At 40.2% G+C, this 20,831-nt stretch overlaps 1 protein-coding gene across 1 annotated transcript in view; it reads left to right on the forward strand.

The window, feature by feature from the left end:
• The first annotated feature begins 279 nt into the window (after positions 1–279).
• The window catches only part of SLC2A2 (solute carrier family 2 member 2), a 79,558-nt gene continuing 59,006 nt past the window's right edge, over positions 280–20,831 (forward strand). The window contains exons 1-2 of the mRNA XM_077487993.1: positions 280–375; positions 19,780–19,875. Coding sequence (XP_077344119.1) covers positions 358–375; positions 19,780–19,875 — 114 coding nt within the window. The 5' untranslated portion in view covers positions 280–357. The remainder of the gene's footprint in view (positions 376–19,779; positions 19,876–20,831) is intronic.

Here is a 20,831-nt window from a genome sequence, read left to right on the forward strand (position 1 = left end):
TATATATATACAGATATAAAATAAGTTTTTATTATTGTTTTTATGTTTATACTCAGTATAAATGTTCATAAATATATTATACAAGTTCCATTATAATAGGGTAAAGTGGTGCCCTGACAGATGGCTATGCTAGCATAAAACAGATATTAATTATTGTACATGTATATAGGGTTGTATATGTATATAGGATTGAATGTGTATTGACTGTCAAGAAAATGTCCTTTTGCACCAGTAAATTGCACAATTGTTGTTTAGCTGGCTCCCCTCCCCTAGGACTGCCTCTCTCCCAATACCTGTATTTAACCATAGATCATTCACAAGTCACACTTCTCCAGCAGTTTACCGGACAAGACCACAATGGACAGGAAAGAGAAGGTACTGTAGTTTTCTTTAGCTTTTTTTCTTTTAGGCATTTTTAAGATTTTTATTTTTTCATCAATTAGTTAAGGTGTTAAAATACTTGTTTGCAGTCTTCTTTTTACATAAGCATATGCACTTTATACCTTGAGCTAGAAAACTTACCACCTTCTAAAAGCGTGTATATTTCCTCTGTTTTTGGAATTTGCACTTTAGTGATTTTTTTTTTGCAGGAATGGTTGCTCTGCAACCAGTCATAAGGCAGGCTGTGCACAGAAACGTTTGCCTTGAGAGTGTAAAAGGAAGATGGTAAATTATCTGTCCCTGTGTGTTTGGCTGCAAACATTTAAACAATTTAAAGGGACAATGTGTTGCTATGTTATTTAGTGATGAGATAACAGTGCTTAAAGAGGATCATGGATTTCCAGTTCAACTTGATAAGATTTACTGTCTGAGGATTATAAAATACCTTGTTGCACGCATTTCAATAACGTTGGGTATAATAGTTATGAAACCTTAATAAAGAATCACTGTGTAACATTATGTGAATGTTTTTGTTAGTAAGGATAAATAGGGACATTTCTGGGTACAAAAATTTGTAAGGAAGACATAATTAAAAGTTTGAGTAATTTTGTTATTATATTTGTTCCTTGAACTTTATATTGTTAAATGCTGTGGAAACTGTCGGCGCTATATAAATTCTATATAATAATAATTTTAATAAAAATATTGAATGAGAAAAGTTTGAATAAAAGCTGGACAATGAGGATATTGTATATTATGCATGTAATGTCATATTCATACATCTATTTATGTTGAGGTATTAGATATAATTTATTATAAAGGTGGGCATTATTTGCCTGGTGTAATATCCTCATGGATGGGATTGGTGGTTAGGTGGTTTTACTAAATAAGAAAAGGAAGGTGGGGGGGGGGGGTAGTAATATTAATTTCATGCTTATATTACTGTTATTCAGACACATCTTGGAAGCTGAAGGGGAGACGAGAATATTGTTTATTTATTAAGGCAGTGTAATGAAGAATGTTGATGTAGCAATAGGGTTAATTTACTAAAGGTAGGTAGTTGCTTGTGCATTTTGCTTGTGTAGTTGCTCCAGAGCTTAGTAAATGAGGTAAAGCGTCAGTTTGCAAAGAATACCCAATCACGTGCAAAGGAATATAAAACAACAGCATTTTTTACTTGCATAGGCAGAACTCAGCAGAGCTCCTCATTTACTAAGCTCAGGAGCAACGGCACTTGCAGAGTGCACAGTCTATTTGCCTTTAGCAAAGTGTAACAATGCAAGGAGCAAAGTGCTAAGTGCAGGGTACAGTTAATAAAAATCTAAGAGAATCCATCTTGTATTGGTCTAACCTCAGTAAACAGAACTCTGAATGGTTATTCATTTGGCGTACTTTTTGTTTTTTCGCCATGTTGCTAAACCTTATCCAGTCACTTTGTTTGCTTAGAAATAAGCAGACAGTGTGACTGTCTGCTCCCTACAAACCCACACCACCCTCTGATTTTCAATGCCCAAACCGGAATGCTTATGCAACCAGTGTATTCGTGTTTTTGGGAGAACTAAAATGAACTTTCAGATGTAGTTAGATCATGCGTGCTTTTCCAACTGTTTCTGATGTTTATGGCCAGCTTTAGTTAGAATTTTCATATGTTCACCTCTGAGGATTAATCAACTCATGAAAACAACCCCACTGTGAATGCTAATTGATGTGATTGTTGGGGTAATCTGTACAACAATAACAAGATTCCAAAGACAATTGCTATGTTATCCCATCCATACTAGTCCTGTGCAGGATTTTAGATGCAAAAGTGTGAGACAATTGTATGATGCTCATACAATTAAATGAAAGGATAAACAAACATACTAGTCAATTGTATTATTTTTTTTATTATTTTATACTGTCACTGTAGCACACCCTGCCCTGTAATTCACTGCAACAAAATTAGAGCAATAACAGATAAACTTTGGTTTGTTCTGTGCTAGTAACTGTGTAAAAGGTTTTCCTTGCTTTGTAGGTTATTCAGCTTGTTCATCCCTCCAGGTCATATCTAATTCTCTTGGTCAGGTTACATTACTGGATCATAGGTGACCCTATCGTACAAAACAAGCAACCAGTGACAACCCATATGTTCGTATGGAAACTTTTTAGTTTTAGAAACATGTTAGTTTAAGAAACTTTACAACAATATTCCTATTGAATATATATATATATATATATATAGATAGATAGATAGATAGATCTCACCACTTAGGCTCTGTTGCAAGCTGACAACACACATTAGTTTTGTGAACCCAGTGGTGTCAACCCTACCCAGTGCATTTTGCTAAACTACTGGACCACTCCCAATGTCAAGTTTCGACAACATAAAGTTCAATCTTTCTGTAGTCCAAGACAGGAAGATAAGAATTAGGAGGACTTAATAGACTCTTTAAAATAAAACAGGTGTTCAGAGAACACAGGACAGATCTGCATTCAAAGAGATATATAAAAAATGCTTCCAGTGCTATATTTAACAGACAAAAAGGAAGGAAGTGTGGGTATTCATTATTTGTATGTGCTTCAAAGGAGAAGTACAGCCAAAGCTGTACTTCTCCTGAGGATCACAGGAGGAGTGCAGTTTGTTCTGCACTCCTGTGACCCTGTTTTCAGCCGACAGCGGGCTGAAGCCGCTGTTGGCTGACATTACAGAGCTGGTCTTAGCCGGGGAAAGATCTCAACCATATGGCCAGGATCCACCCAGAAGCCTGGACTGGCAACTGGCTCAGCCTCTTGGTGAACCACTGAGAGCCTGATCTAGCCGCTCCCACCCCCTCCACAGCCCAGCGTTCCAGTGAGCGAGAGGGGGATAAAGCGATGGCTGTGACTATCAGACCACTTAGGTAAGTATGATTTAAACAAAACAAAAAAAAAACCCATACAGAAAAAGGCTCAATTTCATGGTAAAAGTATTGTCTTGTGTATTTTATATGACCCTGATTATTTTATGGGTTGGTTTATTAAATGAATAGAGAATTTTCCATTTGAAATGTGAATGTTTCCTTAGCTTAGTAAATAAGGTGAATATGCATTTACTACATCCAATCATAAGCAGGTACGTGTTCTGCTTTTTTAATTTGCTTTGCACATGATTTCAACACTCTCAATTCCTTTAGTAAATCAACTCCTAAGTGCCACAAGCCTTTACAATGTGATTGCTATGGGTCAACTGATAGGCTGGTTATATGAATCCTGTGCTGGTGCTTGTAAGCAAATATCCAGTGGTATATTTACCAGACCAATAGTGAGAAATAAGTGGTGTTCAATGTAAGGGAATCAAAGAGTCAAATCCACCTTGTTCTCAAACTGGCCAAAATTTGGTTTGTGGGTGTTCCTGTCACTTCCCCCCATCTAACATCTTTCAACTGAAAAAGCAAAGGAGCCAGGAGGAAAATCAGTGGGTGTACAGTGGCTGCATTCAATTAGCTGGCACCGCCTGTCAGAATACAATAGGCAGCGCTGCAGATTCCTCAAGCCTCGCTCAAGCCTGGCATGGATGGAAGAACACTGCAGGTATCAAGAAAAACCTTTTTGATCCTGCCATAAATATCTGTGACCTCCTTGCTTCTTCTACTAGTGAGCTGATAACATTGCCTCTGCTGAATTGAAATCCTGAACAGTATTACAGTATTACAGTAACAGTATTACATAGAACAGTAGAAAAAACAACAAAAAACAAATAATTTACTGAAACTGGAGAGTGCAAAATCTGGTGCAGCTCTGCACAGAAACCAATCAGCTTCCAGATTTTATTGTCAAAGCTTATTTAAACAAGCTGAAGTTAGAAGCTGATTAGTTACCATCCACAGCTGCACCAGATACTGAGTGCTCCAGTTTTAGTAATTCTCCTCCAAAGAGTCTGTCATTTTTTTAATATATAGATCCGTTATTGTTAAAAGCATATTTAAAATTGCTTACTCTTGGCTGACTCACTACTACTGGCACGCTATTCCAGGCATCAACTACTCTTGGGATAAAATAATACTTTCTATGGTTAATTCTAATCTCTCCTCCTGATATTTTGAGGCCATGACCCAGTGTGGTCAGCTCTGCTGAACTATAGAGCATCTTATGTCATAGATCCCATCCCAAGTGTCTCTGATTTCAAGGGACTGTCCCTGATTTGGAGCAATGTCCCTCTGTCCCTCTTCCCCCCCTTCATTTTCCCTCCTTTTGGTCTGATCTATATAGTTGTATATAAAATGCACTTTTTATCTTTCAAAAAGTGTTTCCCAGTGCTAAACCTTTCATCCATAATCTAAATTGCTGCATTTGTACATTTTAGAAGCCAATATAAAGGAATAGTAGTGGTAAAAAAAGCCCTAGTGGATTTAATTAATCTTTTTTTTGGGGGTTATTTCTCCTTTAAGGGGGGGGGGGTGTCAGGGGGCAAGTCCTTTGCCTACACACATTTGCTAGTAGGTGTCTCTCATTTCCATCTCAGAATGTTGGGAGGTATGCCTTATGTTATGTAGCTGAGAAGAGGAGGGAGTTGTTCTGTGATCCAGCAGGGAATACCCGGACAAGGCTTGTTCTACAGTCCACCAGTGGAAAACTGGGCTGGGCTGCCAACATTGCTTGGCATTTCAGTTCAGCAGAGGCATTTAGTACAGGAAATTAGGAGCAAAGTGAATTGCTGGCAGGATCAACGGTTATTTTTCTGTACTTGTATTCCAGGTGTGTGTTTCCATTTAAAATTTTGCCCAGGCATACTATTTAAAACCTAATGCTAGTCAAAACATTTTATTTTGTTTTGCGTGTTGGAACCCCTGCCACGTTTTAGCACTTCCTATGTCTGTATTTGGGAGATTTTTCTTTACAAACCAAAAAAAGTGAACTTTAAATTGCTGTTCATGCTTTTATATCCCGGTCACTCCTTTTTTCTTGTATGGGCGTCACAGGTATGGGAAAATAGTTCCTCGTCTGGAGTTTGGCTTTTACATAGAGGATGATGGTCACTGTTTCTATCATTATGGGAACAAGTGGAAAACTATAGACAACCCCTGCTAGTTTATCTCAGGGTTAATAGCAAAAGGAAAACAGATGCTGTTTTCCCCAAGGGAAGCTGGCACCAGAATGTTTTTTGCACTCCCTCTCTATACTTTCTGTCCATAAACATGCAAATTCAGGTGATTGATATGCCTGTTTACAGAAAGATCTCAGCTGTCATATCCGACCACTGTTGGGATGTGTATGGCTTGCTTAAAGCTAACCTGCCATGAAAGCAATATGTAGGCTGCTATTGGGGACATTCTACAAAATGCTAGATGCCTGCCTGTTAGGCTTCATTCACATGGCCATAAAATTGTTACTGATGTTGTTACACATGTGTTTTATTCCTGTGTAATAATCAGTAAAATACTTATGTATAGATGCGTTTAAACGCCTAAAGGCATGTATGGGTACACAATGATAATTGTTTTTACCCTTTGTTTATACTTAACCTCTTGGCGCTGGCACCTCCCGGCCCTTTAGAGGTTACATAGTTACATAGTAGGTGAGGTTGAAAAAAGAAAAAAGTCCATCAAGTCCAACTTATGTGTGTGATTTTATGTCAGTATTACATTGTACATCCCTGTATGTTGTGGTTGTTCAGGTGTATATCTAATAGATTTTTAAAGAAATTATCAATCCTCCCTGCTGAAACCACTGCCTGTGGAAGAGAATTCCACATCCTTACCGCTCTTACAGTAAAGAACCCTCTACGCAGTTTAAGGTTAAACCTCTTTTCTTCTAATTTTAGTGAATGGGCACGCGTCTTATTAAGTTCCCTTTCGCAGAAAGGTTTTATCCCTATTCTGGGGTCACCAGTACCGTATTTATACATTGAAATCATAGTTACATAGTAGATGAGGTTGAAAAAAGACACAAGTCCATCAAGTCCAACCTATATGTGTGATTATATGTCAGTTTTACATTGTATATCCCTGTATGTTATGGTCATTCAGGTGCATATCTAATTGTTTTTTGAATCTAACGATGCTCCCTGCTGATACCACCGCCTGTGGAAGAGAATTCCGCATCCTTGCCGCTCTTACAATAAAAAACCCTCTACGTAGTTTAACCTCCCTGGCGGTATGATTCAGTCTGGTTTTAGGTGCTGAAAGCGGTACAATTATTTTGCATGGAAATTTGGCGTTTTATATTGTAGTCCTGTAATTCTTAGGAATAACTCTCTTAAAGTGGTTGTAAACCCTTACAAACCACTTTGACCTACAGGTAAGCCTAGATTAAGGCTTACCTGTAGGTCCAAGAAATATCTCCTAAACCTATATGGTTTAGGAGATATTTGCCAGATGCATAGTAGTCCATTATGCTTTGCCTTTGCAGGGAATCAAAGAGGAAGTAAACTCATCAGGGTTTACTTCCTCTTTAAATCTGTTCAAACCAGAGTCTAGCAGACAACCCGGGTATGATGAAGTTTATAATATAATAAATAATAATAAAAATGATTCAATAATGTAATCAAATCCTAAAACACTGAAAAAGGGACACTTTCTGGTAGCTATGGACAATCTCCAAATTCCAGCCATAAAAAACAGTATTTATAATATAAAAGTGCATGCAGTGCACTGCACAGACCACTAGGGACAAAGGGGATGTGTATTTTTTTAATACAGTAGGATTACAGTACTGTGTGTGTTTTGTGTCTTTTTACAATTTGCCGCCGTTCTCCGCTCCCGTGCGCCGTAATGTCGCAGGGAACGGAGCTCAGCGCCATTCGGCACTGTGAATCGAGCGGAGGACAGCTCGATCACACAGCGCGGAGGACATCGCTGGATCCAAGGGACAAGGTAAGTAACTCTCCCTGTGTCCTCCCTGCATCCAGCGATGCGATTCAGAGTCTGGCTCGGGGTTACCGCTCCTGTTAGTAAAATCCCAACCCGAGCCAGACTCGGGATTACCACCAGGGAGGTTAAGGTTAAACCTCTTTTCTTCAAATTTTAATTTAGTGGCCACGAATCTTGTTAAACTCCCTTCCGCAAAAAAGTTGTGGGGTCACCTGTATGGCATTTGTAAATTTAAGTCATACCCCCTCTCAAGAATCTCTTCTCCAGAGAGAATAAGTTCAGTGCTCGCAACCTTTCCTCATAACTAACATCCTCCAGGCCCTTTATTAACTTTTGTTGCCCTTCTTTGTACTCGCTCCATTTCCAGTACATCCTTCCTGAGGACTGGTGTCCAGAACTGGATGGCATATTCTAGGTGCGGCCGCACCAAAGTCTTGTAGAGCAGAGAGAATTATCGTTTTTTCTCTAGATTTGATCCCCTTTTTAATGCATACCAATATTCTCTGTGCTTTGTTAGCAGCAGCATGCCACTGCTGAGCCTATCCTCTACTAGGACCCCCAGGTCCTTTTCCATCCTAGATTCCCCCAGAGGTTCTCCCCCCAGTGTATAGATTGCATTCACATTTTTTCCACCCAAATGCATTATTTTACATTTTCTATATTGAACCTCATTTGCCATGTAGTTGCCGCCCACATTAATTTGTTCAGATCTTTTTGCAAGCTTTCCACATCCTGCGGAGAAGTTATTGCCTAGCTTAGCTTAGTATCATCCGCAGAATACAGGGATTGAACTGTTTACTCCATCCTCCAGGTCATTAATGAAAAGATTAAATAGTATTGGTCCCAGCACAGAACTCTGGGGAACCCCGCTACCCACCACTGAGCATTCTGAGTACTCCCCATTTATCACCATCCTCGGAACTCGCCCTTGTAGCCAGTATTCAATCCATGTACTCACCCTATGGTCCATGCCAACGGACTCTATTTTGTACAGTAAACGTTTATGGGGAACTGTGTCAAATGCTTTTGCAAATTCCAGATACACCACGTCTACGGCCTTCCTTTATATAGATGGCAACTCACTTCTTCATACAAGGTTAATAGATTGGTTTGGCAAGAACGATTCTTCATGAATCCATGCTGATTACTGCTAATAATACCATTCTCTTTACTAAAATCATGTATATAGTCCCTTATCATCCCCTCCAAGAGCTTGCATACTGTCGATGTTAGGCTAACTGGTCTGTAATTCCCAGGAATGTATTTTGGGCCCTTTTTTTAATATTGGTGCTACATTGGCTTTTCTCCAATCAGCTGGTACCATTCCAGTCAGTAGACTGTCAGTATAAATTAGGAACAATGGTCTGGCAATTACTTGACTGAGTTCCCTAAGTACCCTTTGGGTGCAAGCCATCTTGTCTGGTGATTTATTATTGTTACGTTTTTCAAGTCTAGCTCTAATTCTTTCTTCTGTTAACCATGGAGGTGCTTCCTGTGACGTGTCATGAGGATAAACATTGCAGTTTTGGTTACTGAAGCCCCCCGATTCCCTCGTGAAGACTGAGAAGAAGAATACATGTAATACCTTCGCCAATATGATCTGACGCCGCGAGGTGGGGCACGGCTTAAGATGACGTGACCGCTGTGATTGGCTGGCACGGCAGTCATGTGATCTGAAAACTCTTGATCGCAACCAGCGATTGGGAGTCGTTTAGATGAAATAACTGTGCTGAGGGCACGCAGTGCACGCGCGCTCTCAGCACAAGTGCATAGGCAGCAATTAACGCGAATATGCAGCCCCTCTGAGCTAGGGATCAGGAGTTAATTAATTTACGTGCTTAAAAACGCATATACATGCGTTTATATGTGTAAGTATGTAGATCGCATTGTTCTAAGATGCAGATTTTTGTATTCTTTGTCACCGATCTGAATGCAGTGCATGTTCACGCACCTGTGTAAGTGGTTCAATTGAAAACAATGCAGCTGTGTTAAGACCAGTAATAAATAAAGCACTTTTTTTTTTCTTCTTTTTTTTTACGGCCATGTGAATGAAGCATATACTGGTCATGTGGCTTCAAAAACCTGCAACAAGTATGAATGAATTGGTCCTTAAATTTTTCCTGGCTCAGGCAATAACAAAACGGGTTATTAATATAGCACAATCTGTTCAGTTGATTGAACCCGATCAAAACATATTTAATTAAAATCAATGTTCATGCTTGTTGTTTTGAGTATTTGTAGTAAAAGCTCACTATACAAACACACTTACTAGATGCCACGTTATCACAGTAACCTCTGCTCTGTACATCTGCCAGAGACTTTGAAACACATTCACATTTACAATGAATAAGCACTATTTCTGAACGTCAGACTTGCAAGTTGGCAGCTTTGTTACTTTATAGCCTGGTACTGTAGTAGGTATTATTAGCATTGTTTTCAGAATGATGGCAAAGGTGCAAGAGATATAAAATAATTCTTTTCCTACAGCTGACCTTTACCTTAAACTAAAGCTGGTCATAGATAGATCCAAATATGTCCGGTTCTGCAGGTACTGGTTGAAATTCAATCTATGTAATACCGCTCCTGCATGATAGTGAATAATAGAAAGGAAGTTGGGACTTTGTATGAGGCAAGTGGCAGCTAAACAAGACAAAATATATATAGTGTGACTAAATGACTTTATTCACATAAAAGAGGGTATAGAATCACACTCAGTTTGCAGTACATTAAAAGCCACTAAATAATGTAAATGTTGAAAGAAGTACAGTTCATAGACATATGAAAATGACATATAAAAACATATTCAGATAGTTCATGTATATCCAAACTTAAAACCAAAATGGCAGCACATTCCAGTTAACAACGTATGGAGTGTTTACTCCGTGTAAGAGAATAACAAATAATAAGGGGGTTGATAATTACAAGGATGAATAACTAAAACGAAGTTGCATCCTATCTACGTGTTTTGTGTAAAGACACTTCATCAGGAATGGATGAAATAAACAAACAAACAAAAAAAAACAAATAAATATAGATACCGGTAAGTTCTGGTAATAACTCCAGTATCAAGGAAAGGCAATGGAAATTGTTACAGTCTTGTTACTTACATGGGACTGGAAAAATAGGGGTATGTAAAACTGCAACCGGGGGGAACACTGGAATTAGTCAGGGAAGGAGGCACATATTACCATATCTATACCTCATTTAAAGTCCCAAACCTTTCCCCTTCCTTCCTCCTGCTTCTGTCAAATGGGCCTGCTGGAAAAAAAATCTTTGATCGGAGGCTGCAGCCACTAATAAGTGTATCTGAGAGTGTAAAGTCCTGCTGTCAGAATAAAAGTGGGGAGGATTCCTCCATCCACCTTCCTTGTGTGAATGGAAAAATCTGGTTTGTTGAAGGAAAAGGAAACATACACACACATTAAATATATATAATCCTACCTATATCCTACTATATCCTACCTATCTCAGCGCACTTTCAGTGTCACTTACAATTCCCCCTCCTCCACTCCCCTTCCTCTTTCTGTTGGTGTACCCCAAGGCTCCGTCCTTGGGCCCCTCCTATTCTCACTCTATACCTCTTCCCTGGGCCAGATGATAACCTCCCATGGCTTCCAATATCACCTCTATGACAATGACACCCAGATCTATGTCTCCACTCCTCAACTCACCCCCTCAATCTCCTCACAGATCTCAAACTTACTGAATGACATATCGATATGGCTGTCACACCACTTCCCCAAACTCAATCTTTCTAAAACTGAGCTTGTTATATTTCCTCCTTCACCGCCCCCCCCCCCGGTGACTTCACCATTAATATCAACAACACAACCATTGGTTCCTCCACACATGCCAGGGTCCTGGGTATAATCCTTGACTGTGACCTCTCCTTCAGCCCCCATATCCAATCACTGGCTAAATACTGCCACCTTAACATTTCCAGAATTCTACCCTTCCTGACTAATGACACCACAAAGCAACTTATTTGCTCCTTGGTTATTTCCTGCCTTGACTACTGCAACTCTCTCATTAATGGCCTACCCTTAAGCAGGCTATCCCCCCTTCAGTCTATTATGAATTCTGCTGCTAGACTAATACACCTCACTAACCGATCCATGACTGCTGCTCCTCTCTGCCAATCCCTTCACTGGCTCCCCCTATCCCACCGTGTAAAATTCAAAATGCTAACCATAACATACAAGGCCATTCACAACATTTCCCCCATCTAAATCACCAACCTCATCTGCAGATATCGCCCCAAATCGTCCCCTTCACTCCTCTCAGGACCTCCTGCTCTCTAGCTCCTTTGTTATCTCCTCCCATGCCCACTTTCAGGACTTCTCCAGAGCCTCTCCCATCCTCTGGAACTCCCTGCCCCAGTCTGTCTGATCAGCCCCTACCCTGTCCACCTTTGGGAAATCCCTGAAAACTCATTTATTCAGGGAAGCCTATCCCACACCCACCTAACAACTGTCCCCCAGCCACCCCCATAAAATCATTCTCTGCAGCTATTACCTTTTGTACCACCACCCCTTCCCTTTAGAATATAATCTCTACGAGTGGGGCCCTCCTGTCCCTTTTGTATTGTACTGTAATTGTGTTGTCCCCCGTTATACATTGTAAAGTGCTGCGTAAACTGTTGGCACTATATAAATTGTGTATAATAATAATAAATCATGTATAATATATATATATATATATATATATATATATATATATATATATATATATATATATATACATTTGTCCCCCTCCCAAATTCTGTGCATGTGCATACTGTACACTCACCGGACATTTTATAAGGTACACCTGTTCAATTGCTTGGTAACACAAATTCCTAATCAGTCAATCACATGGCAGCAAGTCAATTCATTTAGGCATCTAGACATGGTGAAAACTACTTGCTGAAGTTCAAACAGAGCATCAGAATGGGTAATAAAGGGAAATTAAGTGACTTTGAATGTGGCATGGTTGTTAGTGCCAGATGGGCTGGTCTGAGTATTTCAAAAACTGCTAATGTACTGGGATTTTTCACACACAACCATCTCTAGGGTTTACAGAGAATGACCCGAAAAAGATAAAATATCCAGTGAGTGGCAGTCATGTGGATGGAAATGCCTTGTTGAGGCAGACTGGTTCAAGATGATTGAAAGTCAACAGTAACTCAAATAACCACTCGTTAAAACCAAGGTATGCAGAATACCATCTCTGAATGCACAACACATCGAACCTTGACACGGATGGGCTACAGCAGCAGAAGACCACACCAGGTGCCACTCCTGTCAGCTAAGAACAGGAAACTGAGACTACAATTCCCACAGATTCACCAAAATTGGATAATAGAAGATTGGCCTGGTCTGATGAGTGAAAACATTGCCTGGTCTAATGAGTCTCAATTTCAGCTGCGACATTCAGATGGTAGGATCAGAATTTTGCATACACAACATGAAACATGGATACATCCTGCCTTGTGTCAATTGCTGAGGCTGGTGGTGGTGGATATTTTCTTGACACAGTTTGGGCCCCTTAGTACCAATTGAGCATTCTTTAAACGCCATGGCCTACCGAGTATTGTTGTGACCATGTCCATCGCTTTATGACCACAGTGTACCCATCTTCTGATGGCTCCTTCCAGCAGGATAATGCACCATGTCACAACGCTAAAATCATCTCAAACTGGTTTCTTGAACATGACAATGAGTTCCCTGTACTCTAATGGCCTCCACAGTCACCAGATCTCAATCCAATAGAGCACCTTTGGGATGTGGTGGAATGGGAGATTCTTATCATGGATGTGCAGCCGACAAATCTGCAGCAACTGTGTGATGCTATTGTGTCAATATGGACCAAAATCTCTGAGGAATGTTTCCAACACTTTGTTGAATCTGTTTTAATAAGACAATAGTTATCCATGTGATATTATGGTTAGCAATAAAGCCGGCCATAAATGGATTGAAATTTTTCCAGTTTTGCAGGGACAGGAATTTTGATCCATGTATGGGCAAGCTGGTTGTACACAAGTCGTTCTCTTGATTGATTTGTGTATAACCAGCCTGCTGAGAAATTCTCTCAATCAGCACCGCCGACTATATTGTATCCCGATGGCAGGAAAATCTCTCAGCTGTTAGATTACAAAGTTTTAGCTGGAGGGATTCCCCCATCCAAATGGAACGTGTAGATGGGGGAATCAGGTCAAATGATTGCTGTATGGCCAGCCTTAGTGAAGCCTGCTTCATGTAATGAGAAAATATAATGTACAGTACATATACAGTAAAATTGCATACTATATACAAAAAAGTTTTTTTAACCACTTCCCGACCAGCACACGACGATGTACGGCGACAGAATGGCACGGGCAGGCATATTGGCGTACAGGTACATCCAATATTCAATGACGCCCTGCCATCGGGCGCGCGCCGCCGGCGGTGCGCTCCCGCGCTGGTCGGGACCCCCGTGAGTCCAGTCGCGGGACCCGCGGACTCGATCGCCGCGGGCAACCCCGCGATCGTCTCACGGAGCGGCCGAATGGAGGAAATGCTGTGTAAACAACATTTCTCCATTCTGCCTAGCAACTAGTGACGCTGATCTCTGCTCCATGTGATTGGAGCAGAGATCAGTGTTCACTAAATGAAAGCCCAACCCCCCCACAGTTAGTAACACACCCCTAGGAACACTTAACCCCTACACTGCCACCCACTGGTTAACCCCTTCACTGCCAGTGTCATTTACACAGGAATCACTGCATTTATATAGCAGTGATTACTGTATAAATGACAATGGTCCCAAAAATGTGTCAAAAATGTCCGATGTGTCCGCCATAATGTGGCAGTCACAATAAAAATCGCTGATCGCCGCCATTACTAGTAAAAAAAAAAGAATAAAAAATTATTAATAAAAATGCTATAAAACTATCCCTATTTTGTAAATGCTATAACTTTTGCGCAAACCAATCAATAATCGCTTATTGCGATTTTTTTAACCAAAAATATGTAGAAGAATACGTATCGGCCTAAACTGAGGGAAAAAAATGTTTTTTTATATATTTTTGGGGGATATTTATTATAACAAAAAGTAAAAAATAATGAGTTTTTTTCAAAATTGTCGCTCTATTTTTGGTTATAGCGCAAAAAATAAAAACCGCAGGGGTGATCAAATACCACCAAAAGAAAGCTCTATTTGTGGGGAAAAAAGGACGTCAATTTCGTTTGGGAGCCACGTCGCACGACCGCGCAATTGTCAGTTAAAGCGACGCAGTGCCGAAACGCAAAAAGGGGTCTGGTCTTTGACCAGCAAATTGGTCCGGTCTGCAAGTGGTTAAAGTATTAGGCCCCTTTCATATGGGGCGGATCTGTTGGATGGACTACGTGAGCTTAGCGGGGGATTGCTCCGTTGATCTCTGCTGAGCAGGCGGATGACAGGTCCAGCTCCGCTGACTGTGCAGGGACGGACCTGTCAGAGCCCCACTCTCCTCTATGGGGAGATCAGATAAAAAATAACTGTCTGTCCCTTTTCATCCAATCCCATCCGATCCGCTGGACGAATGGCGAACGTATCGACAGCCATCTGTTTTTAGCAGATCTTGTCAGTTCGGATGTCAGGCAGGTGTCAGCAGACACATATCCGCTGACATCTGCCTACCCATACAAGTCAATGGGTGGCCCCTTGGATATGCCTGGAAAACAGACAGTCGGATCCGATCAGTCTGATTGTGTGAAAGAGGCCTTAAAATAGACTTTTTACATTTAGCTCCTCACTTTCATATGTATATTTACAGGTTAAAACATTCTTTCAGGCAAAGACTCATGTACTGATTCAGGGGTTGTACAGCTGAATGTAGATCAGTTAGTATTGATATTACATCCAGAGAAACATTAGGTGACTCTCTCTAATGTGTGGTACACACAGGAAGTTTTTTCTTGCATTCAACCCAGCGTGTTGTAAGAAAAAAAAAAATGAGGAGCTTGCTGTACTGACTTTAGTACAGTGATCTCCATGCTGAGCTATTGTATTCTGACAGGGGGAATGCCCCCTGCCAGAGCACACCAGTCAACGCTCGCAGCCATTGGCTGCCAGTGCAGATCAGATGCCAATCAGCTGCTTGTTTGACAACATGCCAGTTTGACAGCAGATGGACGGGCTGCTGTACACACTGGTCGAATGTGGGCTGGTTTCTTTTGAACTGGCTGTTACAAGCTGATATTCGGCCAGTGTGTACCAGCCTTAAAGGTATTAGAACGGTCATTTAAAAAAAAAAAAAAAAAAAAACATGTGTATGCTTACCTGCTCTTTGCAAACCACTCTATTTTGCCGGCGATCTGTGCCCCTCCCCTCTGGGAAGTCGCTTCCCATGGGGGCACTCGTACGTGCACACACCCGAGCCCCGCTGCTTTGTCTATTATCACGGACAGTGGGACTCAGCCCCACCCCCCCTTGCTCTTCACCAGACATGGAAGTGAGGAGAAAGGAGAGCTGCAGACGTGCACAGCGCTAGATCGAATGAGGGCTCAGGTATGTAAAAAGGGGAGTGATGGGGCATACTGACCCTAAACATTTTTTACCTTAATGCAAGGAATGCATTAAGGTAAACATTTTAGGCTTTACAACCACTTTAAGGCTAAGTTTGCATGTGCTGCTAAATTGCCACACTTCTGAAAAGCCATCCATACTCATGTTTTCAGAAGCATTTGACAGGTGGTGAGGAGATGATATGGGTGCATGCAACACTTGAATTGGTTGTAATCGGAAATGGTAATGCCCTCCAAACACTATAGGGGGGATGCTTTTGGCGGTGGGTGTGAAGCAAAGCATCGCAACTGTGGTATGTGAACACCCCATCCGCAAGTCATTCTTGATGCCCCCCCCCCACTGCAAGTCTAAACAAGCTCTAAAGCTTTCATATACCCAGACCTGTCTTTAGAGCCCTTCTACTACAACAATGGTCATTAAAGACCAATCAGAATTGGGCAAGTACAGGGCCATTCTGGACTACACTGGAGCAAAAGAAAATGCTACTATCAAATGCACTTATTATTACACACATAGATTTTCTAATGGGTTGAACAACATCTCTATAACAAAGTTATTTGGGTATTTTTTTTCACTAAATGTGGGGAGACATTTACCTGTCACTCTTTTATTTTCATTTGTTGTTCCACAATGAAGCAAAACCTTTGCATAAAATATCAAGCTGCTTATTGCAAGTATTTGCTATCACCCTGTAAAAAAATCCCATATGGCCTGATTGTCACCTGATCATCTCCAGCAAAGCGTGAATTATGTGCATTACTTGTAACCATGGATCTGTGCGTAGCACTGGTGACGTCTTTCATATACAATTGTTTGCTGGAATGTGCATGCTCAAAAAAATGAGGAAAGCTATCATTAATTGATAAATTATTGATGAATTAAAATACATTTCCATCATGTGTGTTTTTTGCATAGAAAGTTTATACTTTTATGAAATTCCTTTTGCTTTATTGGGGATATGATGTATTCTGGCACATGTGGTTAATAATTGTAATTGCCTTCACGTGGAAACTTTTGTTTCAATCAGAAATAATAGAACAATAGAAATCATATAATAGATTGTTAACGCTCAATGTAATAACTGACACCCACACATCAGGGTCTGTTACACAGCTAGCACAACATTCAGAACCACATTTATGTTATTTTACAATAGTGTATGTTTTTGTCTTAGTTGAATTGCATCCCTGGTAGTAATAAAAAGATAATAAATGTACAGTAAATTTATTAGATTTCCAGGGTATACATTTAACTTTATTCTAGACATAAGATGATAATTACCCGATACCTCTTTTGGACAAGACCAAACAGTGAATGGACTGTTTTAGGAAAAACTAGGCTAGGGAAAAGCTTCTTGAATTGGAAGTTGTGCTAATCCTCAGGATTAGATTTCTGCTGGGGGTCTGCTCTCCTCTGATGTGCATGGCTAGTCTAATGAACATTCCTTTGCGGCCTAAAAATAATACCATTTAATTCTGTGTTAAATTTTGTATACTTAAAAAGAAAAATGAGAATAAAACTCATTACTTTCCTGCATTTTATTTGGGACCACTGAGTTTTCTTGGCACATACTGAATTTATGAAAACATGTGATTGGTGCCTTTATGGAAGTGGAGGGTTCTATAATGTACATCAAATAAACATAGCACCATGATCTTACTCAGGTCATAGCAGACTAATATTACCGTCTCTCATAAAATGTATATACTCAAAAACAACCTGAGATTAATAATTAGATTGTTGAATTATTTTCTTTCTGGATTCACCAGCCTTTCCACAGAAGTACAGACTTTTGTTTATTAGGTCTGTTTCAACAGAAATACACATTCAGTGGCAAGTATAATGAAAATGGAACCAAGCTTGCATCTAGAATCTCAAATGTGAGATGCCGCGTACACAGGATCGGAAATACCGCCACCAAAACTCAGATGAGAGCTTTTTGTTGGAAAATCCGACCGTGTGTATGCTCCATCGATCTTTTGCTGGCGGAATTCCAACCAGCAAAAGATTGAGAGCAGGTTCTCTATTTTTCGGTCGGGAAAAGTTCCTATCCGAAAAAGCGATCGTCTGTATACAATTCGGACGCGCAAAAAAATCATGCATGCTCTGAAACAATTTGACGATTGCTCGGAAGCATTGAACTTAATTTTCTCGGCTCATCGTAGTGTTGTATGTCACAGCATTCTTGACAGTTGAAAGTTCAGTGAACTTTTGTGTGACCGTGTGTATGCAAGACAAGCTTCAGCGGAATTCCGTTGGAAAAACCATCCAAGATTTTTTAGATGGAAATTCTGCTTGTGTGTGCGCGACATTAGAATATTCGTAGTGCCAGTTGAGTGGAATTTGTACCTGGTGATAGAATGCAACCTAGAACAGTGCTGTAACCCAGCATTTCTCTTTTTTTCAGTCACAAAACACTTTGATAAAATTATGCAAAATCTTGAGGCATCCCAGTTTATCAAGTAAATAACAAAAATATTCAATGGTAAACCTGAGCTTGAGACACAACCACCTTGATGAAATTAACTTCACATCAGAAACCCCAAGTTATATTATAGGTCCTCCCATCACATCAGAGGTCCCCCCATCACATCAGCGCCCACTTCACATCACAGTTTCCCTTCATGTCAAATGCCGCACTTCATGTCAGAGTTCCCTCTATACATCAGAAGCCCCTAAACATGAGAGCCCCTGATCACATCAGAGTACCCCCATGACAGAGTGCCCCATCACTTTAGAGTTTCCCCATCACCCTAGAGCCCCCCTCCCCCCCATCACAGACTTCTCTTGTCATATCAGATTACACATTCCCCCATCACAAAAGCCCATCCAATCACATAGATCCCTCATCACATCAGAGCCCTAGCTTTGGGATCTTTTAAGAAAGAGGCAGAGGGCAGGAGGTGGAGCAGGCCTGGATAAGGTGGACTTCCACCATCTCCCAAATTCTGGGGGTGGTCCTGCATTCCACCTACCATTGATGAGTATCTTACATTGTCATGGTGAGGATGGACCAGTTGCTAACAATGAATGATGCTGGAGTATCATCGGTTCTTGTGGTGGTGGCAGCCCACCAGCACCTTGGCAACTCATGATGCTGATCCAAGGCAAACTGGGTCCTGTGGTTGTGTCACCTCAAATACCTAAATGCCACCCCCGTAAAAAAAATTAACCATTTTGAAAGGCAAAAACTTTACTGTCCCACCCAACACTGAATGCTAAATGGAGCCTAGTAACACTTGAGCTTCAGAACAATTAAATCCCAATTGAAGCCATGCTTTTTTATTATTGGTATGCAGTTAGGTTGCATAAAAGTAAGGAATATGTTTTTTTTCACATTTTGTTAGTGCTTTAGAACTACACTGAACTGCCCAGTGCTAACAGCACACTGAAGATCTGTACCACTGCCCTCAGCGTACATTAATCAAACACCCCTCCCCCCCCCTGCACAATGATCCAGTCAATAGGCAGGAGGGGCATGAGCATTGATGATTAGGCAGGAAACTCAAAGTTTGAATTTCCAGTAGAATATCAAATACCTGAACAAAGTTTTATGAGTTTTTTTTAACTCTGTGGCAGACAGGTGTTTCCATATGTGCTACCCAAGCTTTTTTGAAGAAGTAAAAATAAATTGGCAAGGTTGAGCACAAGCAACTCAGTGATCGGCCATGGAATGCAGAATGCAATTGATGGCACCCTCACAGAGGAGAAGTATAAGCAAATTCTAATTCATCATGCAATGCCATCTGAGAGGCATCTGCATCGGTGCTTCCTTCATTTTGAAACATAATCATGACCCCCATGCACAATACCAAAATCAAAACTGATTTCAAACTGATTTAATTAAGGTTATTTTTCTGTTAAATCTACTATCTATGAGATTTATTTTTTAATAAACAATAATAAATTCATTATCTTTAAAAGCACTCTATTTTACAGCATGTTTTTACAGTTGTCAACAAGTGCGCAATACTGTATGTCTAACAAATTTTACAACCCCTATCATGCCAACTAATATCTTGTGTCTTCTTTTGTGTTCCTATAGAGTTTGACTGGAACCCTCATTTTTACAGTTTTCACAGCCGTTCTGGGTTCACTACAATTTGGATATGGCATTGGAGTCATTAATGCACCACAAAAAGTAAGATGTGATATTCATTCCTTATATTCTGTTTTAATGTTTTGAAGAGGGCTGCAGTTAGTTATCATGGTATGCCGGTATGCTGAATTTTGCTAAAATATTATATTTAAAAGCTGATTCCATGCCGCGTGGACAACATACTGCTTTTAGGAACTTAATTGTTTCACAGAAGACATTCATAACATTTAAAAACAGGCTTTTTACTATGCACAAAAATCCAATTCATTGTTAAGTGAAAATTACAAACCTAATAAATAATATTGCTGATAACAAAGTGCAAAAAATGTGTAAATTCATCTAAACAAATTGGGAAACCTGACGATTCTGAATTATGTTTAAGATTACTGTTGTTTTCCTGCAAAACTCAAAGTAATTTCAATCTTCTAGAAACATAGAAATATAGAAGTGTGACGGCAGAAAAAGACTAAGTGGTCAATCAAGTTTTCTTTCTTTTTTTTTGTCCTGTTATAGATTTGTATTTATCCCAAGCTTTTCTGAATTCTTTTAAAGTGGTTGTAAAGGCTAAGGGGGTTATTTACTAAAACTTGAGAGTGCAAAATCTGGTGCAGCTCTGTATAGATAATAATCAGCTTCCAGGTTTTGTTGTCAAAGCGTAATTGAACAAGCCAAAGTTAGAATCTGATTGGCTAACAGGAACCAGATTCTGAATGCTCCCGTTTTTGTAAATCTATTCCAAATAGTTTTTTTATACCCTAATGCATTCTCTGCATTAAAGTAGAAAACATTCTAAGTGCAGCTAACCCCCCCAGCCAATACTAAACACTTACCTGAGCCCGATCTTGATCCAGCTCTGTGCTCAAAAGCAACATTGTTGCTCTCTCTTCCTCCTCACTGGGCTCATTGGAAGCAGCGGAGCCAATCAAATCCAGTAACAAAGGAGCAGGGGTGGGGCTGAGCCTCATTGTGTGTGTCAAAAGACACATACAGCACCGCTC

The sequence above is a fragment of the Lithobates pipiens genome, unplaced genomic scaffold (assembly GCF_037356315.1).
Source record: "Lithobates pipiens isolate NorthernLeopardFrog02 unplaced genomic scaffold, aLitPip1_a1.2 Scaffold_18, whole genome shotgun sequence".
In the NCBI taxonomy this organism is placed as follows: Eukaryota; Metazoa; Chordata; class Amphibia; order Anura; family Ranidae; genus Lithobates; species Lithobates pipiens.